The sequence below is a fragment of the Gobio gobio genome (genome assembly GCF_949357685.1).
Source record: "Gobio gobio genome assembly, chromosome: 15".
In the NCBI taxonomy this organism is placed as follows: domain Eukaryota; kingdom Metazoa; phylum Chordata; class Actinopteri; order Cypriniformes; family Gobionidae; genus Gobio; species Gobio gobio.
In genome coordinates, this window is record NC_137108.1 from 44,782,775 (window position 1) to 44,805,150 (window position 22,376).

The 22,376-nt window shown below is 39.9% G+C and overlaps 1 protein-coding gene across 1 annotated transcript in view; it reads left to right on the top strand.

Annotated features, from left to right (window-relative positions):
- Nucleotides 1–22,376, top strand: part of thsd7ab (thrombospondin, type I, domain containing 7Ab) — a 231,566-nt gene that overhangs the window by 124,872 nt on the left and 84,318 nt on the right. The window contains exon 8 of the mRNA XM_079837772.1: nucleotides 15,418–15,612. Within this exon, the coding sequence (XP_079693898.1) occupies nucleotides 15,418–15,612 (195 nt within the window). The remainder of the gene's footprint in view (nucleotides 1–15,417; nucleotides 15,613–22,376) is intronic.

Below are 22,376 nucleotides of genomic sequence, written 5' to 3' on the forward strand. Positions count from 1 at the left end.
GAGCCACAGGAATGAATTTAGTTTTGCCTGTATACGTATAGGCCTATGTAAATGACTCTCAAAGTGACGGTGGTCATTGACTTGCATTATAGAAATCCCCAAGTACTCCGGTTTCAGCTAAACATCTTTATATTCCTACTGATGAAAAAAGACACCTACATCTTGGATAGTCTGAGGTTGAGTAAATTAACAGCAAATTTTCATTTTTGGGTGAATTATCCCTTTACGAAAACTGCAACTGGAGCACATGTTCTTATTGCAAAAATAATCTCTTGTGTGAAGCTTGCCAGGTGATTATACTGCCAGTAGATTCCCACTTGTGTTCAGGCGGCTTCTGTGGCAGAAATCAAAAGTAGGATTGATTTTGAATCCGGTAATTAGCCTCTGGGAATTCAAGCTCTATCCTGGAGGAGGGCATCCTTATATAGTCTCTCAGCTGGCATGTCCGGAACGTTTCCCTTCTCAGCTGGAGCTATTTACAGGGTTAATGCTGCAGAGAGCAGAGGAGTGTAAACATGATGCTAATGGTGATCGTGTCCTCCTCCAGCTCAGCTGCTCAATAAAGACAATCTCATGTGGCTGGAGAGACACTTGTATATTTGACCGGCTAAAGACTTGCACTTGCTCATAAATTGTTTTTCTGTTCAGCAACAGCGTGTTGAGGAGGTTCCTTATCAGTGTTTCCTACACCACTGTTTACGATTATACACCATTCAAAGATTTGGGGTAGGTTTGGTAAGATTTTTACAGCAATATAAAACATTTAACATATAGTCGGGGAGCCAAAGTCTCAAAAGCTCAATAAAATGGGTTGAACCTGACATGGTCTGCCATACTTTTTATTTGTGTTTTTTCTGTTAACTTTGACCCTAAGAACCAATAATTGGAGGGTCTGCTCTGCCGGAAATATCGCGAAAAAAAATTGTGGCCATTTTCATGTATGCACCCTTTATTTTTATCAGAAAAATGTGAAAAATGACTTTTTTCCTCAAATCCTCAGTGGGTTGGGTAGGCTGTTAATAAATGCATTCCAGATACACAGAACACATGTGCTGACAACATCCACTGAAAAAATAACTCTTAAAACACATTTCTACATGATTTTGCATCAATTTAATGCAAAAAATAGGCGTTTTCTCACTTTTTTTCTAATATTTCAATCTTTACTTTATTGGCAATCAACTATTCCCACAAGTTATGACATCAGTCAATATGCCATTCTTTTCACCAAATAGTATACTCATTCCACAGAAAAATTTATAAAAATCCAATCAAAATCAATGGATCTGTGATGATTTCACTACTAGTTGGCGATCAACAAGCTCAGAACCTCAATAGAATTTTAAGCTACTCTCAAAATTATGAAAAACATGCTGGATATTTAGCATCATGGCACACTTATGATCTTAGTAATTTGAATGAGTTTGGAACAGCCAACAAACGGTAACCAACGGTTACCAACGGACTTCGAAGCTGCTCATCATTGTCTGTGGTATGTGACAGGTCTGCCCCAGCATTTTGGGAAAAGAACGGTAGGCCTAATATGGATATTGTAATGGTAATTAACTGAAAGGACCACGCCAGTCTTCAAACAAGTATTTTTCTGTTGATTCCTCATCCCAAACGTATCCCTGTAGCAGCAGCAGAATTCATTCTCTACTAGTTTACTTAGCCGTTTTAGCTAATTTTGGTGGTTTCTTTAAACGGCCATAAGGAATGGGGTATTTTTTTTAAAAGTACGTCTACGACTGCTCCCTGCCGGTCAGCCGCTTCAGGGGGTCGGGAACGAGGCTCGGTTGACACCCGAGGCCAACCTCGAGAGGCTGGTTCCCTTAGCAGATTATCTCGGTGCATGGTTATGCCTTCCGAATATATCTTATATTACCCTCTCCTCAAGTTCAACTGGTTGGTCTGGACTGCAGTGGTCCCAGAGCAGGTTCGGGTAAGGGAACAGGAAGTTCACTCTTAGTTGGTAAAGGAGGCCATAGAACGTGTTCCTCCGCCAGACAAGGAGTACGGGTTCTACAGCCGGTACTTCATAGTTCCCAAGAAGGATGGGGAGGGGGTTGCATCCAATTTTAGATCTGAGGTACTTGAATCGTTCTCTGAGGAGATTCAGATTTGAGATGCTCACAATTCCAACCATCGTAAGTCAGATCCAGTTTGAGGACTGGTTTGTCACGATACTTCCATGTATCCATCCTTCAGGAAGTTCCTGAGGTTTGTTTTCGGGGGGTGAAGCATACCATTATCAGGTTCTTTAGTTTGGCCTGGCTTTTCCCCCTCGCATGTTCACCAAGTGCATGGATGCAGCTCTGGCTCCAACTGAGTCTCAGAGGCATCCGTGTACTGAACTACATCGACGACTGGCTCATATTGGCCCAGTCGCGAGTAGTGGCAGTTCGGCATTGAGATGTCGTCCTTGGCCTTCTTGGCACATAAATTGCCTTAAAATGCTGGCTGTCTACAAAGCTCTGAGGAGCTTTTTCCCGGACCTCCGCGGCCACCATGTCTCATATCTAATTCATCAAGGGGGTCTGAGGTCGCAGTGGTCAGCCCTCTATGCAGACTGGCACACCAGATCCTCCTGTGGTCCCAAGGGAGACTGTTGAGCGATATATGTCCCCAGGGACCAAAATCAGGGAACAGACGTCCTGTCAAGGCAGGGGCTGAGGCCTGGGGAGTAGCGACTTTACCCAGAGGTGGTGAAAGCCATGTGCGAGAGGTTCGGCCCAGTGGAAGTGGATCTGTTCGCGTCTCGAGAGACATCCCACTGCCCTCTGTGGTTTTCTCTCAAGTGCAGACGTGGCTGCTGCGTCTATGCATTTCCCCCGTTCACTCTGCTCCCGGGAGTCTTGGAGCGGGTCTGCCAAGAAGTGATCAGCCTACTTTTAATAGCAACCTGCTGGCCGACCCAGGTATGGTTATCGAACATCGTAGCACTGCTAGCAGGCCTCCCGTCTCAGGCAGGGGGCACAATATTTCACCCCCAGCCAGAGCTGTGGAACCTTTGGGTCTGGCCCCTGAGGGGGCCTGGTACCTAGAGGCGGGCCTATCGGCATGTGTAGTTGAGACCTTACTCAGCTCCAGGGCTCCTTCCACGAGGAGATAGTACAGCATGAAGTGGAATGTGTTTTCCACTTGGTGTAGAGAGCGTTAGGTGGACCCAGTCAATTGCCCAGTGGCTTCAGTGCTGGAGTTCGTCCAAGATGGTTTCTCCGCCGGTCTTACCCCATCCACACTTAAGGTGTACGTGGCTTCCATTGCAGCTTTCCACTCGTCTGTAGGTGATGGGCCTCGGGGTAAGCACCATTTGGTTGTATGTTTCCTCCATGGAGCTCGGAGGATGAGGACTGCGACTTAGTCCAGAGTCCCAACTTGGGATCTGGCAGTGGTTCTGGAAGGGTTGTCTGCGGCTCCCTTCGAACCGAGTCGGATGAGGCAAAGAACCTGACCTTTAACCCTCTCGAGTCGGCAATCACGCCGGGGTGATTGGCTTGCTTTTTTTCTTATCAGTGCCAAAGAGACTCAAATAACTGTCGTTTTTTATCATTCAGGCAAGTGTCATACATCATTATAATCTGTTAAATTCTATTTTTTTTACTACAGTCACAATAAAAACAAATGGTTGTGCTTTTTGCAAAATAAAGAAATCAAACATGATGCGCAATCTGCAGCCTCTCTGTCAAAGACGTTCATTCAGATAGTCTTCAGAAAATGACCTCTATCTTATTGAATACTTGTCTGACAAACATGAGCCATAAGTCTAAAGAAACGCTGAAATGTCAGGTTTTAAACACTGTAAACCAAATCAAAAACAAATATTCTGTGTTTATGTAATCCGTTTGAAAGCAGATCAATGTTAGTTGTTCCTGAGCGGCTCATTATAGACTAATGCGACCACGGCCACGAAGCATGCGCTCTATTGAGATTCAAATACTGAGGCGACGCCCACACACACATCAGCTCAAACACATTGTGCACGAGGGCGCACTGAAGAAGATATCATCTTCATGCATGATATATATCTGCATGATATATATCATGCATGATATATATATACCTGACATATATATGATATATATATGTCAGGTATCACCATGTGACATTGACATAAACAGCTTCCAGAAATCGCTCTAACAATGTTAGACTAACATGCAGATAGACAAGTTTGAAGATAATAAACACACAATTGCAACAATATATGGCTTATCTGTGTTATTTATACCATGTTGGGTGTTTTCATAATAGATTATATATATAATGCAATGCAACTCGAGCTTTAATAATTATGCAGAATATTGTAAAATATATTTTCTGTCTGATTTTTTGATCCAAAGCCAAATGAGATCACATAAGGTTATTTAAAACAATTGGTGTAATAAATCATAAATTATAGTTTAATAAATCATAAATTCTTGTGGCAGAGAATATAGATCCTTTGTTCTGTTGCTCTCTGTCACATAGGCCTACCTGCAGCTCATTCATTATGCAGCTCATTAATGCGAGTCCTTTGTTATCTCAGGTGCTATCTCATCATTATTCATTAGATACCACGCCTCCTCGCATATTGGCTTTGTTAAGAGAAACTGTCTTACAAATTTTAAATCAGTGTATTGTTTTATGTTAATGAGTAGGCTCAATGATTCTCACATCAGTATAAAGAAAAAACTCTATGCAAATACAGACAGGAGTCAAAAGTCTTGGGAACAGATACCTATTGTGTGTTTTGAGCCCTTAATTTAAAAATTTTTTTTTTAGTTTTTTCAAAATCTGTGCATAAACATTTTTCTCTCAAAAATACAAGCATGTACATACATGTTGCTCACATATTATAGTAGCCCAGTTTGTGCTGAATACAGTGTAATTACACTTTTGCCATTAATGTGTTTATAAGCAACTGAAAAAACACAAATGTCAGAGCATGTCAAAACTTCTAAAGGGCCCCAAAACAGCTCAGACTCCTAGGGGTTAAGGTGGCCTTTCTTCTTGCTATCACTTACTGAGGAGGGTGGGGGACCGGGGTCGGTTACGCCAACTTGCCTGGAGTTTGCCCCTGGCGGAGTTAAGGCCATCTTACTTCCAAGGCCGGGCTATGTGCCCAAGGTGCCATCGAGTGTGGCACGGTCAGTGGTTCTTTAGGCCTTCCATCCTCCACCTCACGTGACGGCGGAAGAAAGGAGACTTCACCTGCTCTGCCCGGTCAGAGCAGAGTTCTGGAAAAAAGAGTTTATCTGGAGAAGTCTTCACTGTGGAGGAAGTCAGACCAGTTGTTGGTGTGCTTTGGCTCATCCAAGAAAGGGCTGCCTGCGCCAAAACAGACAATCAGTAAGTGGATTGTCCAGGCTATAGCCACGACTTATCAGGTGCGTAATTTGCCTTCACTGATAGCCGTGAGGGCTCATTCCAGAGACATGGCATCCTCTGTGGCCCTCCTTTCTGGAATCTCGCTTCAGGAGGATCTGCGAGGCAGCTGGGTGGGCCACCCCGCACACCTTCATTAGATTCTACAATCTGCAACTCCCTGCGACGCCTGGCGCTAGGGTGCTCGCGTCCTAAGAGTGCCTGGGTTCCAGCTTCACACTAGGGTGGGCGTGATTCTCGTGTGGCCTAGTGGGTATTCGTTCCCCAAAGTGTCGTTAGATGCAGTGCGAGTTCCCTCGAAAGGGAACGTCTCGGGTTACAACTGTAACCCTTGTTCCCTGAGAAGGGAATGAGACGCATGGAGCGTCTGCTTGATCGCTATGCTTAGGAGCATCCCCAAAGTGTCGTTAGATGCAGTGTCTCGTTCCCTTTTCAGGGAACAAGGGTTACAGTCGTAACCCGAGATGATTTCTTTCACCTGAATGCACAATATTTCCCATTTGCAGATTTGGTTCTGATCTTATTTTAGGATTAAACAAGAGAGGAGAAGCGTGGAGGAGAGGAGGAGAAGAGAGAGGAGTGAACAGGAGAGAACAGGAGAGGAGTGATGTGAATTGGAGAAGAATGAAGGATGAAGCCTGAGTTCTCAACCAAACAGCTGAAGAGAAACCTGCTCAGTCCCAACTATACTGCTTGCATAATATGTCAGAAAACAGACAGTGACGCTGGTCCTCTTCAGAAACTGACAAATCAAGGCTACCCTTCCCTCCTATATGCTGTAACCAACAGAAAGGATGATGTCTCATACAGACTTGACAATGGGCTGAAACCTCTATGTGACTTTCTGAGGAGGAATACTTTGTGGCACACACAATGTTGTGCGAGGTACACAGATCGTAAAACTGTTGACCAGACGAGGAAAAAAGTTGAAAAGCCAGAAGTCAAGCTCTTTCATCCAGCTCATTTCAATTATTCCATGGTGACAATGCGGGCAGATCAGTAAAGCATGCACGACCAGGGGGAATAGATCCCTCATTTTGATCGCCACTTATGACAGACAGAATGTTTGGGAAAAAGCAAACAAACTTGAAGAGGAAGAGATACTACACAAGATTTGTGGTCCTGATGGAAACAAGTGTACTGATATAATTGCTGAGGTCTTCTGGTAACACAAGGAATGCATGACCAACAACCTGACAAAGCGTCTTCGTTCACAGGAAAGGGCTAGTACTGCCACCACTCCATATGATGCTGCACTGAACCAACTCATATCTAGGATAGATGAGCCCTTTTTCAAAGAGCCATATTCTTAGTTACAGCTTTGAGGGATGAATTCTGTAAATACTTGGAAAGCCATGGAGTTCAGAATGTTACCTCATACAGATGTCAGTCCTTGATTGCCCGCCTTAGAAGGCACAATGAAGTAGGTGGCAATTGTAAAATAATGGAACAGAAAGTATGTTCTAGCCTGAATGTTCCAGCAGAAATTAATGTTGGCTGCATGCTCTCAAATTTGAAGGAACTTTAAGGGTTACTTCAGTGATTTAGCATTAAGCTTTGTATCAGTAGAAACCCGGTAGTATATTCAAATTATGGTACTTTCCCCCTCATATCCCCCTGAGACGAGAGAATTATGGATTTTATTTCTGGAAAAAATCCTCAGATGATGCAAATATCTGAGTTGACACCAGATGACACCATAGTCTCTTCCTACAACACTGCAAAGAGAATATGGAAGGACCTCCAAAACCAATGTAAGCAGATCCTGAAGGAAGCAAGAGAAGCCAGAACAGCTCAAGCCAGTGGAAGTCAGCAGATGCCTGGAAGTATGACTGAAGACCCGTCACTGCAGCTAGAGATATCATACCTGGACGCATCCCGAAGAGTGAGCTCTAACCTGTATAACCACCTGGCATGGATGATAACAGATGCAACTCCACAGTTAGGTGAGGACGACCGGGTGAAAGTCAGTCCTAAGCAGCAAGAACAAGTTCTCAACCTTGCCCAGGATGTCTGCCAAGCAGTTGCCAAGATCACAACACTCTTCCATTGGGAGAACAGGGTTATGTTGAAATTAAAAAAGATGCCTAGACCATGATGTTTAATAATGTGGACATTAACAACCATGTTAAATATCCAGTATGTCTATCGGAATTTTGAGAGTAGCCTAAAATGCTATTGAGGTTCTGAGCTTGTTGATCGCCAACCAGTAGTGAAATCATCACAGATCCATTGATTTTGGTTGGATTTCTATAATTTTTTCTGTGGAATGAGTATACTATTTGGTGAAAAGAATGGCATATTGACAGATGTCATAACTTGGGGGAATAGTTGATTGCCAATGAAGTAAAGATGAAAATACTGGGAAAAAAAGTGAGAAAATGCCTATTTTTTGCATTAAATTGATGCAAAATCATGTAGAAATGTGTTTTAAAAGTTATTTTTTCAGAGGATGTTGTCAGCACATGTGTTCTGTGTATCTGGAATACATTTATTAACAGCCTACCCAACCCACTGAGGATTTGAGGAAAAAAATCATTTTTCACATTTTTCTGATAAAAAATAAACGGTGCATACTCTAAAATGGCCACAATTTTTTTTCGCGATATTTCCGGCAGAGCAGACCCTCCAATTATTGGTTCTTAGGGTCAACGTTAACAGAAAAAACACAAATAAAAAGTATGGCAGACCATGTCAGGTTCAACCCATTTTTGAGACTTTGGCTCCCCGACTAATAGCTCTGTTCTAAAACTAAGCTCATGCTCCACTCGTCACCATGATGGTAACCCCACAAAAACAGAAACTCCTCTAAACTAAACTAGATGCTCGTATATTCGCGGCTCGCAGCATGTGAGAGGAATTACGAGACAGAGCCGAGCACGTTAAGAGCACCTCCCAATCTCACGATAATTTTTAAACATGTTTAAAAAATGTGGGGAGTCGGCCCGATTTTCACCCGCATATGGCTGTCCCCTATTGCCAAATCATGCATAACCACGTCACAAAGGCTAGATCGATGAGTATTATAAGGCTATAGCTCAGTGGTTGCAACCATACAGTGTGCATACATACACTCACTCACACTAGTGATGTGTCTTTCATGAACAATTCGTTCATTTTGAACAAATCTTTAATATGACTCGAGAACAACGGGTTGTCTCAGAGTGCGATTCGTTCATTTTGTGTTGACTCTGCATGCACAACATCCCATATGTTCTGTACAGGAAACAGAATTGATTAGTTCATCTCTCGAGTCTTCGGATTTGAGTCATTCGTTCAACAAGTCCCAGCCCCATAGGCAAGGCTATGCATTCACCGGAAACAGAGTAAATTAGTTCATCTCTCGAGTCTTCGGGTTCAAGTCATTCGTTCATCAAGTCCCAGCCCCATAGGCAAGGCTATGCAGTCACCAGAAACAGAAAAAATTTGTTCATCTCTCGAGTCTTCGGGTTCGAGTCATTCGTTCATCAAGTCCCAGCCCCATAGGCAAGGCTATGCAGTCACCGGAAACAGAAAAGATTAGTTCATCTCTCGAGTCTTCGGGTTCGAGTCATTCGTTCATCAAGTCCCCCAGGCCCATAGGCAAGGCTATACAGTCAACGGAAACAGAAAAAATTTGTTAATCTCTCGAGTCAACTAGTTCGAGTCGTTCGTTCAAGTCCCCATAGGCTGGATGCAGAAACCGTTCATCTCTCGAGTATCGTTTTTTTTGTCACGTGACGTGATAGCTGTGTTGGATACAGAAATTAGTTAATTTCTTTACAGTCTATGGTTAATTCACAACCTTCCTTACAAACAAGTGAGTAGTTTTTTTGTTTGTTTGTTTAGTTCAGTTTTTTAGCTAGTATAATAATTGATTTTCATATGAAGCCTGGACACATTGTGTTGTTCAGAACGGATAGGCATAACAAATGTTTATTGCACATATCTTCTGATGATGTTATAATAATAAATATATTACATCATGCAGTCAATAATATGACTGTAATGTATATGTTGCGAGACACTGAACAGGGAAGCGGTCACGTGAAAAAAGAACGAACGAATCGAACGAGAAGACTCCAGAGATGAACTAATCTTTTCTGTTTCCGGTGACTGCATAGCCTTGCCTATGAGGCTTGATGAACGAATGACTCAAACCCGAAGACTCGAGAGATGAACTAATCAATTCTGTTTCTGGACGCATGTATTACATATGAGGCTGTCACGGCCCAGATCAGACATGATGACCGAACTTACGGCTCATACCCAAGACACGAGAGGTGAACTAAACTTTCCAGGGAACAGATGTGTTTAAATGTGAAGTGACAAAGGAAAGAACGATTTGGATCGGGAGGTGAGGTGAACTAATAGATTGCATACATAGCCTGAAGACCCAGTAGCAATTAATTAATCTTTTCTTTTCTCAGACTTTTCTCAAAGTTTGACCATGGCTGCATTAGCTTATAGTTTATTTTTTATTCCAAAAGTACTAAATGTGTTTAAAAAATGTAGCATGTTACAATTTAATAAGATTCTGCTGAAATGTCTTGAAAAAAGATGTGTTCATTTTGCTGAACGAGATTCAAAGATCTGAGTCAGTAAAAAAATGATCCAAACTTCCCACTACTAACTCACACACACACACACTCATGCACGCACCCCCCCCCCCCCCTCTCTCTCTCTGGTTGTTTCATTTTGAAAGGAATGGCTGCTGTTCTCTTCTTTTCAACAAATAATTTGAACACAAATGATTTTTCTTTCTTTTTTCTATCTGAAGTTATAGCAGCAACATTGAAAGCTCCAGTATCTGTGTTTAGCGCGAAAGCTTGTGTGATTGCCGCTGGCTCGCCGTGCAATACAGTCATGCCGTGTACCAGCTGCTTTGATGCGATTATCAAGTTAACTAACTCGTAGCGTGTGCAATATCTCACGACCTTCCGAGTGTCCGAATTCACACAGTGTACGCCCGCCTTTAATATTAATCTTGCACAAAAAAATTATATAACACTTAATTTTAGCATTCACTCTGCCTTTTGAGTGTCATGGCATAGCAGGCTGGGAAATAGAAATCCCAGCCCAGTTTCAGTGAAATTTAAGTTTGCTAAATTAAAAGAAAAAAGTTCATAAAACTCAAAACAATGAAACAATTCAGATTACTTAAAATGTGTCAGTTTTGTGAACTCAAAAGAAAACGAAAGTTAATTTGATTGAGTTGGCTCTACTCAAACCAATTAATTATTTTGAGCTTTAGAAAAAGAAAAATATTAATTTATAAAAAATAAAAAAAAGACAGACATGCATACAGTATCTTACTGACCCAAACTTTTGAACAATAGTTTATGTTTGGAAACTGACCACTAAAAATATTTCATGTATTTAAATAATTAATGCAAAACAAAGGCTCCAAATAGTGGCTATTGTTCTGGTCTAACACTTTTTTGATTGGTGTGCTTCATTTTGAAGGGGGGTCTAATGCTATTTCATGCATTCTGACTTATTTACACAGTTAAAGAGTTGATTCTCATGCTAAACATGGGCAAAATTTCTAAAAACAAGTTGGACTTATGACAGCATTTCTGTGGCAAATACACTCCTTCTGGATTCTAACAAGTTTCGGAAAGTTTTTTTCGAGTATGGCCCTGTATGATGTCATAGAGGGTGGAATTCCTTTTATGGGCACTTCTGTCCTTTTGTTTTTAGACAACGAAATCAACAATTTCACTAAAGAAGTGTGTTTATGGTTGCGAGGGAAAGATAACCCCAAATAACCCAGCGTTAAGGAAACAGTGGATGCTTTTTTTCTTCTTCTCAGCAGCAACGGAGTTCTGCAAGTGTGTTTGTTTGTTCCCGGTCAAGTGTCGAAAACCACTGGTGTATAGTATAGTGAATCGAAAGTAATGTAATGATGTATTGTGTGTGTGCTCGTGACTCCGCCCACTGCATGCCTGCACGAGCTCGACTGTTTTCGGAAAGAATCGGTACAGCGTATCTGTCTTTTTAAATATGATAAACGAAACACTCTTCTAAGATATGAAGGATGCAATACTACTCTATAGATACTCAAGATTAACCTGAGACTGGCAGAAACTGTGTGTGTTATGTACCCTGTAACGCATCGGTTGAACTAACTGGCGAATCAATTTGAATCAATCTCAAGAGTCTGAATTGGTCAGACGACTCACTTCCTCTTTGATTGGATTGAATGACTCCTCTGATCATTGAACCGGAGGTTATTATGTCTGATCCAAAATAAGCCTGAAACCAATACTGTACTTTTTCAAAGTAATTTAAAAATGCTACTTTGTAAGATTAATGAATTTTAATCGATCGTATTACTTACTGGTTGTTCACCTGACAGCAGGACGTTAAAGGTTAAGTGTGTAATTTCTACACCACAAGAGACTCTAATGAAGTTTGAAGTTTTTTACAATTCCCTGTCTGCCATTGGTTGGGTAAACGGATGGACTCGCGCCATTGGTTGTGCTAGTGTTGCTGTGTCAGAATGCTAAAACAAACACAGAGCAATGTTTTGATAGGCTCAGAGTCACAGTGTTCTGACAAGTTGGCTCCCCTGTGTCTAAAGTCTAAAACACCTTGTTAGTTTTGCTTAATACTCCATGTTCTCAAAATCTTCTTGCGTTATTGTTGTTGCTCATTTTAGCTTCAGTGCAAATGATCTGTGAAAACGGTCATGAATTTGGGAGAAATAATGTTTGATCGTCAGTTTTCATGTCTTAATTTGTCTGACGTCTTAACAAAACATTTGAGCAGTTTTTTTGTGGCCAAGACCTGTCTGTGTGATATGTAAAATGACCAGTTACAGCTTGATTTAGTTTTTATGTACCATTTTAAGAAATAGACATAACTCGACATATTCATTGTCTTTCAAATACTCAATGTTTCTAGCCTGGCAAAATTTGGCTATTTCTAAATTGCTCATAGCAACCTGGTGGTTTGAAAATCCTTTGTTTCTTTGGGTAATATTTTATTTTACAGCGTCCTTGTTACATATGCTACATGTACTGTACTTAATAACAGTAAATTATGCATAATTACATGCAACTAACCCTCAACCAAACCCTAATCCTACCCTGACCCTATTGTAAGCACATGTACATTAATTATTATTACTTAGTACTTAAATATTAAATTACACTTTAACAGTGACACCTTATAATAGAGTGTAACCTTTCTTTGTTGTCAGACTTGTCTAAAAATATCTGCGGACCATAACGGATGTTTGAAGTTAATAACAGTGGATGCATCCAGTAATTGCAAATGGAATTTCATGGAAATGTTTGCAATTCTACCACATTAAAGGGACCGTTCACCCAAAAATGAAAATCCTGTCATCAATTACTCACCCTCATGTTGTTCTGTGAGTTTCTTTTTTCTGTTGAACATATTTTAAAGAATGTTGCAGTTGACGGTAGCTATTGACTTCCATAGTATTTTTTTCCTACAATGGAAGTCAATGGGTGCCGTCAACTGTCTGATTGCCAACATTCTTTAAAATGTCGTCTTTTGAAAGAAACTCATACAGGTTTGGAACAACGTGAGGGTGTGTAAGTGATGACAAAATTTTAATTTTGGGGTGGTCTATCCCTTTAAGGCTCAGTATGTTTATTGAGCAAATGCTGGAGAGTCTGAAAAAAGACAAACTATCACAGTCCCTACAAGGAAACATCTGTTGTTTTCAAGAAATCCCACTGTCACGTGACCACTGTCATTCAGAATCTGCTGTGTGGCCGTGTGATTATGAAGTCTATGAAATAATAATAACGTGCAATAATGTTCTCTAGCATCTGCCGCGTGAGCGATCGAAAGCCCCCCGTCTCGCCATAACCTTCTTCGCTGTAGCCGTACGCTGTGGCAGATTGATTCCATCATACACTGATTAAAATTGATCTGCTAGTTGTCGTTTTTTTACAGGCAGACTTGGCATCTCCTTCACTCCGACAGTCTGAGAGTGACGCGTACAATATTGCTTCACAAATGGCTCCGGTTGTGACACAGATCGATGTAAATATTATATCGCTATCTGCTAGAAGGAAAACTTGGTGTGTCCCTGCTTTTGATTGAAATATTTATTGGGTGTTTGTGGTTCAGTGCTCAAGCAGAGAGTGTTTTTTTTCTCTCCCCAGCGTGTCACTGAGCTAAAGCCAAAACCAAGCTGATACTCATCATATTTGGCTCAGAGTAAAAGATATGATAAGAACCCTTGAGAGAGCCTGTGCGTGGTAATGAATGCTGCCAAACACGAACACACTGACAATTGCATGTTTTGTTTATGCCTGTCCATCAGAACCATCTGTAGGATTGCTTTCTACTGTTTTTAGGATGGCATGGTTTCAGAATAGGACAACAGATTGTTTTGAAATGCATTTAAAGCTTGTCTGGGTGAATTATTTTTTTGCATAAAGAAAACGTGGCCTAATTTTATGTCCATTAACATATTTTGCCTTGTGACATTTATTTTCATGACAGTTAAGTAAATTTTACGCCCAAATCTTCTGGATGTGTTTTTTGTAGCTCCCATTATTCTCAGTGGTGATTCTCATTGGCTTTTTTATTTATTTATTATTTTTTAACACTTTACAATAAGGTCTCATGTATTAACATTAGTTACTGCATTAACTAACATGAACACTAAGCAATACATTTGTTACAGTATTTATTCATTTTTGTTAATGTTAGTAACTAAAAATCCCAGACTGTCCTCCAGAAAAAAAACTACTCTATAGGTCATTTTTAAAGCACCTTATTACGACCTTTTATTTACGTTTTAAAGGCATGTGCCTTCTAGCTGGCATAAAAATAATGACAGTGTCATGTCACGTCTGTCATCACCAATCAAAATGCGTGTTCATTTAAATGCAATGTGTGGTCTTTTTTACCAACATTTGTCATATTTACATTTAGCAAAAATATTTTTTTATTAACAGCTACAACCACCCCACCCCTAAACCTATCCAGTGATTCATAGTGCATATACACTTTATGAGCACATGCGTTCCCTGGGATCGAAACACATGATTGCATGATCACATGATGTTGTATTTTGCAATGCTCTATCAATTGAGCTACGCAAAACCCGAAATATGACGCAAATAAAAGGAAACAAAGCATTAAAATGAAAGTGTCCTGTTGTCGATAGGGGCACACAACTTTAGTAAACGCTCCTATGAGTCGTATTTTTTATGAATTAAAATGAAACTGTCCTGTTGTCGATAGGGGCGCAACTTTAGTAACCGCTCCTATGGGTCGTATTTCATGAATTCAAATGAAAGTGTCCTGTTGTCGATAGGGGCGCAACTTTAGTAAACGCTCCTATGGGTCGTATTTCATGAATTCAAATGAAAGTGTCCTGTTGTCGATAAAGGGCGCAACTTTAGTAAACGCTCCTATGGGTCGTATTTCATGCATGAATTAAAATGAAAGTGTCCTGTTGTCGATAGGGGTGCAACTTTAGCAATTGGGTTGTTTTAACTTGTATTAATATAATTAGTTATATTTAAATCAATGTAATTTAATATTTCATTATAATAATTAATTAATATCAACTTTTTAATAATACATTTAATAACATTTTAAAAGGCTTAAAGGGTTAGTTGACCCAAAAAAGAAAATTAGCCCATGATTTACTCGCCCTCAAGCCATCCTAGGTGTATATGACATTCTTCTTTCAAACAAATACAATCAGAGTTATTTTTAAAAAGTCCTGGCTAATCCAAGCTTTATAATGGCTGTAATAGCTGCTCTGTTTTTGAAGTCCATAAAAAAAATGCATCTCTCTGTCAAATAATGTGCTCCATACAGCTCTGCGGGGTTAATAAAGGCCTTTTTTTTCCTGGTTTTGCATCAGTGTATCAGTTCTACAGCATACACAGTAAAAATAATTAAGCTAATGTTCATAAAGCCAGTCATGCTAAAATCTATGTTTTTAAAAAAATAGTTATCCGTTAATGTGCAAAGGTCAACTGTTAACTGTATCTTTCATATAAGGCACTAGAAGAATGGTGATTAATGAATTGTAAACCCACATTAATGACACCATGTGTTGCGTTTCAGGTACAGAGGTGGAGAAGGAGATGTGTGCGGATGCGGTCTTCCCTGTGTCTGTGCCCTGTATGGTTCCCTGCCCTAAAGACTGTGCTCTCAGTCTCTGGACTGAATGGTCCACCTGCTCCCAGACCTGCTCCAGCAAAACCGCCGAGGGCAAGCAGATGAGAACCAGAGCCATACTGGCTTACAATGCAGGAGAAGGTACAGAAGATATTGCATGGGTACTTGTGTGTTTTCATTTCAGCAGTGCTAAACTCACACAATACTCTAGGAATCGAAATACAAATATTAGGTTAAAAAAAAAACCCTAAATCATCCATTGTATTATTTGTGCGAATCACGCGTTGCGTGCATCAAACGCCCAAAACGTTCAATTCGCGCCATTCGCGAGAATTGCGCCGCAGAATGTCTATTCACCTCTTTGCATTGACTTAACATGTAAATCACTCTGGTGTGAACGGTAAGGCTTAATATACAGTGGCTCCAAAAAGTATTTGGACTAGTGCTGTCAGTAAACAAATTAATTGCAAATTTTTCTGTAATTAATCACACCTAAAATGTACGTGTTTTTTTTAAATATATAGTTTATATTGTAATTTCACATTTAATCTTCAAATTAATATAGAAAGAACATAAAGACAGTAGCCTATATTTTAAATACTTTTTTATAAAAGAAGGCCATTATTACCGATACCAATATTGCTACTGATGTCTCCATGAAATCGTTTTTTTCAAAATTTTAGCCATTAATTAGAGGTGTTTAGCATTAAAGTATATCAATTTTAACATTTATTCATCTTTAAAAAATAACAACTTTTAATTTAAGTAGATTTAAAACACATCTTCACATAAACCCCTTGTAATAAATGTCACATTTAGCTGTGTCCTTCAATATATCAGGGCTCAATTTTTTTCTATTGGCCCAGTCAGACCGGTTCAGATTTTTACTTGCCCTGTCAAAATGCACAAAACTGTATTGTTTTCATTGTTTTTGACCCATGTAACCCTGTAAACAGTGCTTTAAGATTTTCAGGTAGGTCTAAATTGAATAAAGTGATCAAACACTTACTAGTCTTTCACTTCACTGCATAAATTATATATTAAATATAAAGTATTATTAATTATTAAAGCTACTCAGTCAAGAGCAGTGGGTGATTTTCTCTTTTTCTTTTGTTCTTTGATCATCCTTAATGACAAAAAGCAGGTTTATTAGGCTGCTGTCACTTTAAGACCTGACGCACATGATTCAGATTTGACAAACATCCCATTTATCAGGGTGACAGAAAAAAACTAATGCCACCTGAAAAAAATAATTGCATGCGTTAACACGTTCATTTTGACAGCACTAATTTGGACACTTAAGCCATGAAAATGGCATTTATTGTAAAGAAACATGTTTGGTAGGTTTGAAATCATAGTATGTTGTTTAAAAAAAGAAGAGAAAAAATGAAATATTAGGGGAACATGCAAATATGGCTCAGAAAAGTGAGGTTTGTAAGAGTAAAGCTCCAGCATCGTGATATTTTGTATCTCATACAATGACCTGCGTACATTTTAAAGTGTGACTTAAGTGTCTAATTACTTTTCTAGGCCACTGTAACAAGATGACATGCAAAAAACTTGTGATTTTCTATGCTCTGTAGTGCGTAAGATTAGCCTTAACAAAGCTGACAGGAAACTGTCAAGGGAAGACTCACACAAGGGCAGAATTTCTCAAGCTAAACCCGTCTGAGATTGTGATGGATGACTCCTCGCTCTCACAGCGATGTGACATCACCGAGAGTCAGTGTTCCAAAACTCTTAAATCCACTTTATCTGTTCCAGCAAGGTTTAGTGTCAGTTTACATGAGTGAGCTACTGAGGTAGATGGTGTTCAAGTCAAAGTCAAACACAGCTCACAGTCCAGTTTATTTCTGTAATCTGATGTATTTCAGAATAAAATTCAACAAATCGGATTATTCTCCATCAGGAATTAAGCAGGTGTTGTATGCCAGAACGGAGGGTTTAAAAAAACAAGGGTCTGATTATTTGATTTCATGTTTTTAACCCTGTAAAATCTGACTTGAAATGATGGAAGCTTGTTTCCTCCATGGAATACACTTTTTTAAAGATAATTGCGATATTTTTTTTTATCTTTTCACATCAGCTCACATCTTGCAATTCCGACTTTATAACTCACAATTGCGAGTTTATATCTCAAAAATCTGACTAAAACACTCAATTGCAACTATAACACGCAATTCTGACTTTATAACTCGCAATTGCGACTTTATATAACTCTATATCAGAATTGTGAGAAAAAAAAAATGATTCTGTGGCGGAAACAAATTTTTTTTTTTTTAATAGAGGAGTTTATTGAACCTTTAGACACAAAAAAATTGGATTTGTATTTTTGTTGAGTGCCATATTTGATACATCAGGCTTTAATTGTCACAATTTTATGAGAGAGGACTCAAATGCAGGAATGAGTGTTCAGGGGTTTATAAAAAAAAAACAGGTGAACACAGTCCAGACAGTATAAGCGGATAAGGAAAACAATAACATGCAGAAAGAGCAGCCACTATAACTAGCTCAAGAAGGTGGTAGGCTGGAGAGCAGTTATGTCAGAGCAGGACGAGACCAAAAGATACCAGCGATGGCCAGACAGGAATCCTAGGGCAATGCACTCAGGTATCTCGGGAAACGCACCAGGCTTGCAGCTAGGCAAGGAGAGCAAGCAGCCAGGGAAGCTCTGCTTGCAGGACAGGACTGGAACTAGACACACAGGAAACAAGACAAGACAAGACAGGACCAAAAGGCAGAACTAACGCTTAGCAATACTAGAGTTAACAGCACCACTATAATGAACCAGCAACACATGAGGGAAAGATCACACATTATAAAGGGAGCAGAAAACATGAGGAACAGGTGACAACACTCAGACAAAGAACAGATGAACACACTCAGGCAAACGAGGAGCTGAGAACATGTTGGCTGCGTCCGAAAACCTTGGCAGCTGACTCGTTGCCTCGCTGCCTTATCAGACAATGGCTTGTGAGGCAGCGTTTGTGCATGAAGGTACCTGACTAAACTGATTTCGGGCAGACTTCTTATGGTGCGTTTACACCGGACGCGAATGACGTGATTCGCGCGAGTGATTTACATGTTAAGTCAATGGAAAGACGCGAATAGTCATTCAGCGGTGCGATTCACGCGAATGAGGCGGCGTGAATCGCCCGAGTTGAAAAATCTGAACTTTGGCGGATATTCGCGCCGATATCAGGAGCTTGCTCTAGTAGTGACAACAATGAGGAGAAAATCTGTATATTAATATCTGGTTCAGACAATATGATTATCACTGTGATAACATTAAATGACATTAAACACAACCCAGTCTCTTTTTGTTAGATTGAAGTTTATGTATGATCAATAATACAAAAGTATAAGTAAAAGGTATAATAAGCTATACATGAAATAAAACAAACAATTCAGTCAAACATTCAAAGTCTGTGCTAGTCGGCTACAACTGTAACTTAAAGTTATAGCCTAAAAATAAAATAGTAATGAAACTTCCCTTTGCCCTCAGCCTAAACGATTTGCCAGGGAACAAATTATAGATCCATGAGACCAAAGATCGCCCGTTACATATACCAGACTAGCTGAGGAAAGGCTGCTCTCGCCAGGGTTAACGAGCGCGGAGCGCCGCTGATCCGCTGGAGCTCACAACTCCGAAAACACCAGATAAAATGTTCAAATAGGCACTCTTTTTATAAATAAACCACAGATTTGAGCTTTAAACAACTACATTATCGCCTGAAAAAGTCTTATAACTACGTTTTGTCACACATTAACAGTAGATTTTAACAAAAAAGACATGTAAACACAGCCCATGTCAGCCATGTCTCAACGAGACAAGCCGGCTGGCAGAAGCCCCTCCCATGAAGCGAATTGGCATCTGTTGTGAAGTGAATGTCAAGTGTGAATGAAGCGAATTTCACGCGCGAATGAAGCGAGTAAACTCAATGTTCAAGCGTCCAACTTCGCACAAATAGCGCAAATTATTCGCGTCATTCACGTCCAGTGTGAATGCTACGTTAGGCAGTGTAACCGTTTAATGATCTACAGCAAAATGTGCTTTGGTGAGAACTAAACAAATATTTAAGTACTACATTAGTAATTTCTTGCTAGAAATGACATCAGAAGTAGAAAATGTAAAAAACGTACAGTTACACACAAACTGACCAGGTCAACTGTCACAGAATGGAAAGCACAGGATTGTGGGATATCAAAGGCAGCGAAGGATACATATATGCTGCCTTCAAAAATCGATCAGATGAAGGTATCTTAGGAGGCAGGAAGTGACGCTAACATTAGATTCGGACGTGCCTTGGTGCCTTCCTGCCTTGAAATGTGTCCTCCGAAGGCAGCATTTTCAAGGTTTCGGACGCAGCCGAGGACAGGGTAGGCACACTCATACAAATGAGGACTAAACAATGACTAAACAAGAGGCTGTGGTAATTAGAATCAAGAAGGCAAGAACAGGGGAGCACATGGCCAAAACAAACTAAGACCAAGCCATGTGTTCAAGCACAACACAAACAAAGACACTTTAAACAAAGACAAGACTGACAGAACTATCAGAGGAGAACCCTGACATTTATAGCTCATATAGTGAGAATATGAAGCTGATACTTGAGGAGGAAAAACACTGTTGTTTTATTCAGAGGCCCAAACTGAGTAAAAATATGCAATTTGGTGCAGTTGTTAATATTTATATGGGAAAAAACTAAGGTGTAATTAAATAGTTTGTAAGTCGATGAGATCTTTACAACAGACTACTTCAATTAAATGCATATAAATATCAGTCGTCACTCTGTATCTGCCTATAATATCTCTTAATAAGATGATATTTAATGCTTTGTTTTATGATCAGAGCTTTGTAGTTTTTACATATAATACAATGGAATTCAATGGTGATTGAGAGATATAATAAACATTCCTAACATTTTAACACAATGTTGGCCATTTAGAGGCCTTATAAATTAGAGAATAATTAGAAAATCTTCTGTTTTCTCTCATTTGTCATTTCTGTATCGTATACCTCTCAGAGAAGTCTATATGCAATTCTCGCTGTGCTTTCTCTACAGTGACGTCAATGGTAGTGGCATGGATTACAGTTATGGAGGGTAACACATCAAAGCACCTCATGTTTTTAGGCCCTGTAGTGTAGTTTCCTGTAGGAGTCATGTTAGATTTGTTGGCATGGTTTGAAGTCACCGCTAAGTCTAACTGCTGATTGTTTTACCATTGCTCAAATATGTGTAATGTTAAAACATTTACTTTGTACTAGTCGAGTAGTTCCTGAAATATTTACTCCCTTATCACTGATTCTCATGTCTAAAGATAAATACGAGGACGCTCATAACTTTTGCTTTATCTCAAGGTCTTACGAGGGTTCCAAAGTTTCCCGAACTCTATGGTACATTTTAATTATTTTCATCTATAGTGTGCAGTGTGTAGATTTAGATGTGTTTTGGAGCTAGAACATGTTAATGGAGTCTTATATTCACAGTTTAATGTTACATCCACAAAGAATATAAATGAAGTGAGATCTTTCACTTGAATTAATTTGCTTTGAGCACCATTTTCCTCTAAAGTAACTGCCTTCCAGGGTCATAACCACCATAGACATTGAGAAATGGCCAAATTGTCCCCCCCAATATTTGAAATTCTTGCACTGCTGCTCTTCATTTCGCAGCGCTCTGTATGTTAGGATGACAAAAAGGTAAAAGTCACATTTTTAGTCTGGTCTGCTCAGTGGTCTAAAAGTGCTCGTCAATGTCAAAATTATTTGAGATGGCCAATCAAATCAAAGCAGGTGGGGTTTACGGCCTTTTTTGGTTCGTACACGGTCTTCACACAGACGAGCACGTCAATCTATTGCTTAATGCTGTTGCGGAGACTCTATTCTCTCCGGTGAAATCACCAAACAAAATGCACACAAACGTGTCCCTGCTCTTTTTTGAAAATAGGCTCATTTTCCAACTCCCCTAGAGTTAAACAGTTGAGTTTGACCGTTTTCGAATCCATTCAGCCGATCTCCGGCTCTGGCGGTAGCACTTTTAGCATAGCTTAGCATAGATCATTGAATCTGATTAGACCGTTAGCATCTCGCTCAAAAATGACCAAAGAGTTTCGATATTTTTCCCTTTTAAAACTTGACTCTTCTGTAGTTACATCGTGTACTAAGACTGACGGAAAATTAATAGTTGTGATTTTCTAGGCCGACGTGGCTAGGAACTATACTCTCATTCCTGCGTAATAATCAAGGAACTTTGCTGCCGTACCATGAGTGCAGCGGTGCAATGATATTACGCAGCGCCTGAAAATAGGCTAACTTCTGTAAACATAACCAACGTGACAACCTGCTTGCACAGAGAGCGTGCTGAGGACTATTTTCAGGCACTGCGTAATATTTTTGCGCCTGCTGCACCCGTGGTAGCAAAGTTCCTTGATTATTACGCAAGAATGAGAGTATAGTTCCTATCCATATCATAAAATATCGAAACTCTTTGGTCATTTTTGAGTGAGATGCTAACGGTCTAATCAGATTCAATGATCTATGCTAAAATTGCTACCGCCAGACCTAGAGATCGGCCAAATGGATTCGAAAACTGTAAAACTCAACTGTTTAACGCTAGGAGAGTTGGAAAATGATAGCCTGGATGCCAGCCGAACTTAGCCCCGCCCACAACATTTAGGCTCGGGCAGTTTGGTCTGGACTTGATCGGTAGAGGAGTAATTATGCCCGAGCAGAAACTGTTCGGACCAATGAAATTGTCAGGGCGGGCTTTAGACGATGATGGACAGATGATAAACAGTAACGGAATCATCCACGTCATCAAAGGCGCTTGGGTTGAATTTGTTCTAATCCTAAACGGAGAACTTGTTCGTATATGCATTCACCTTTACTATTTCTCTCAGAA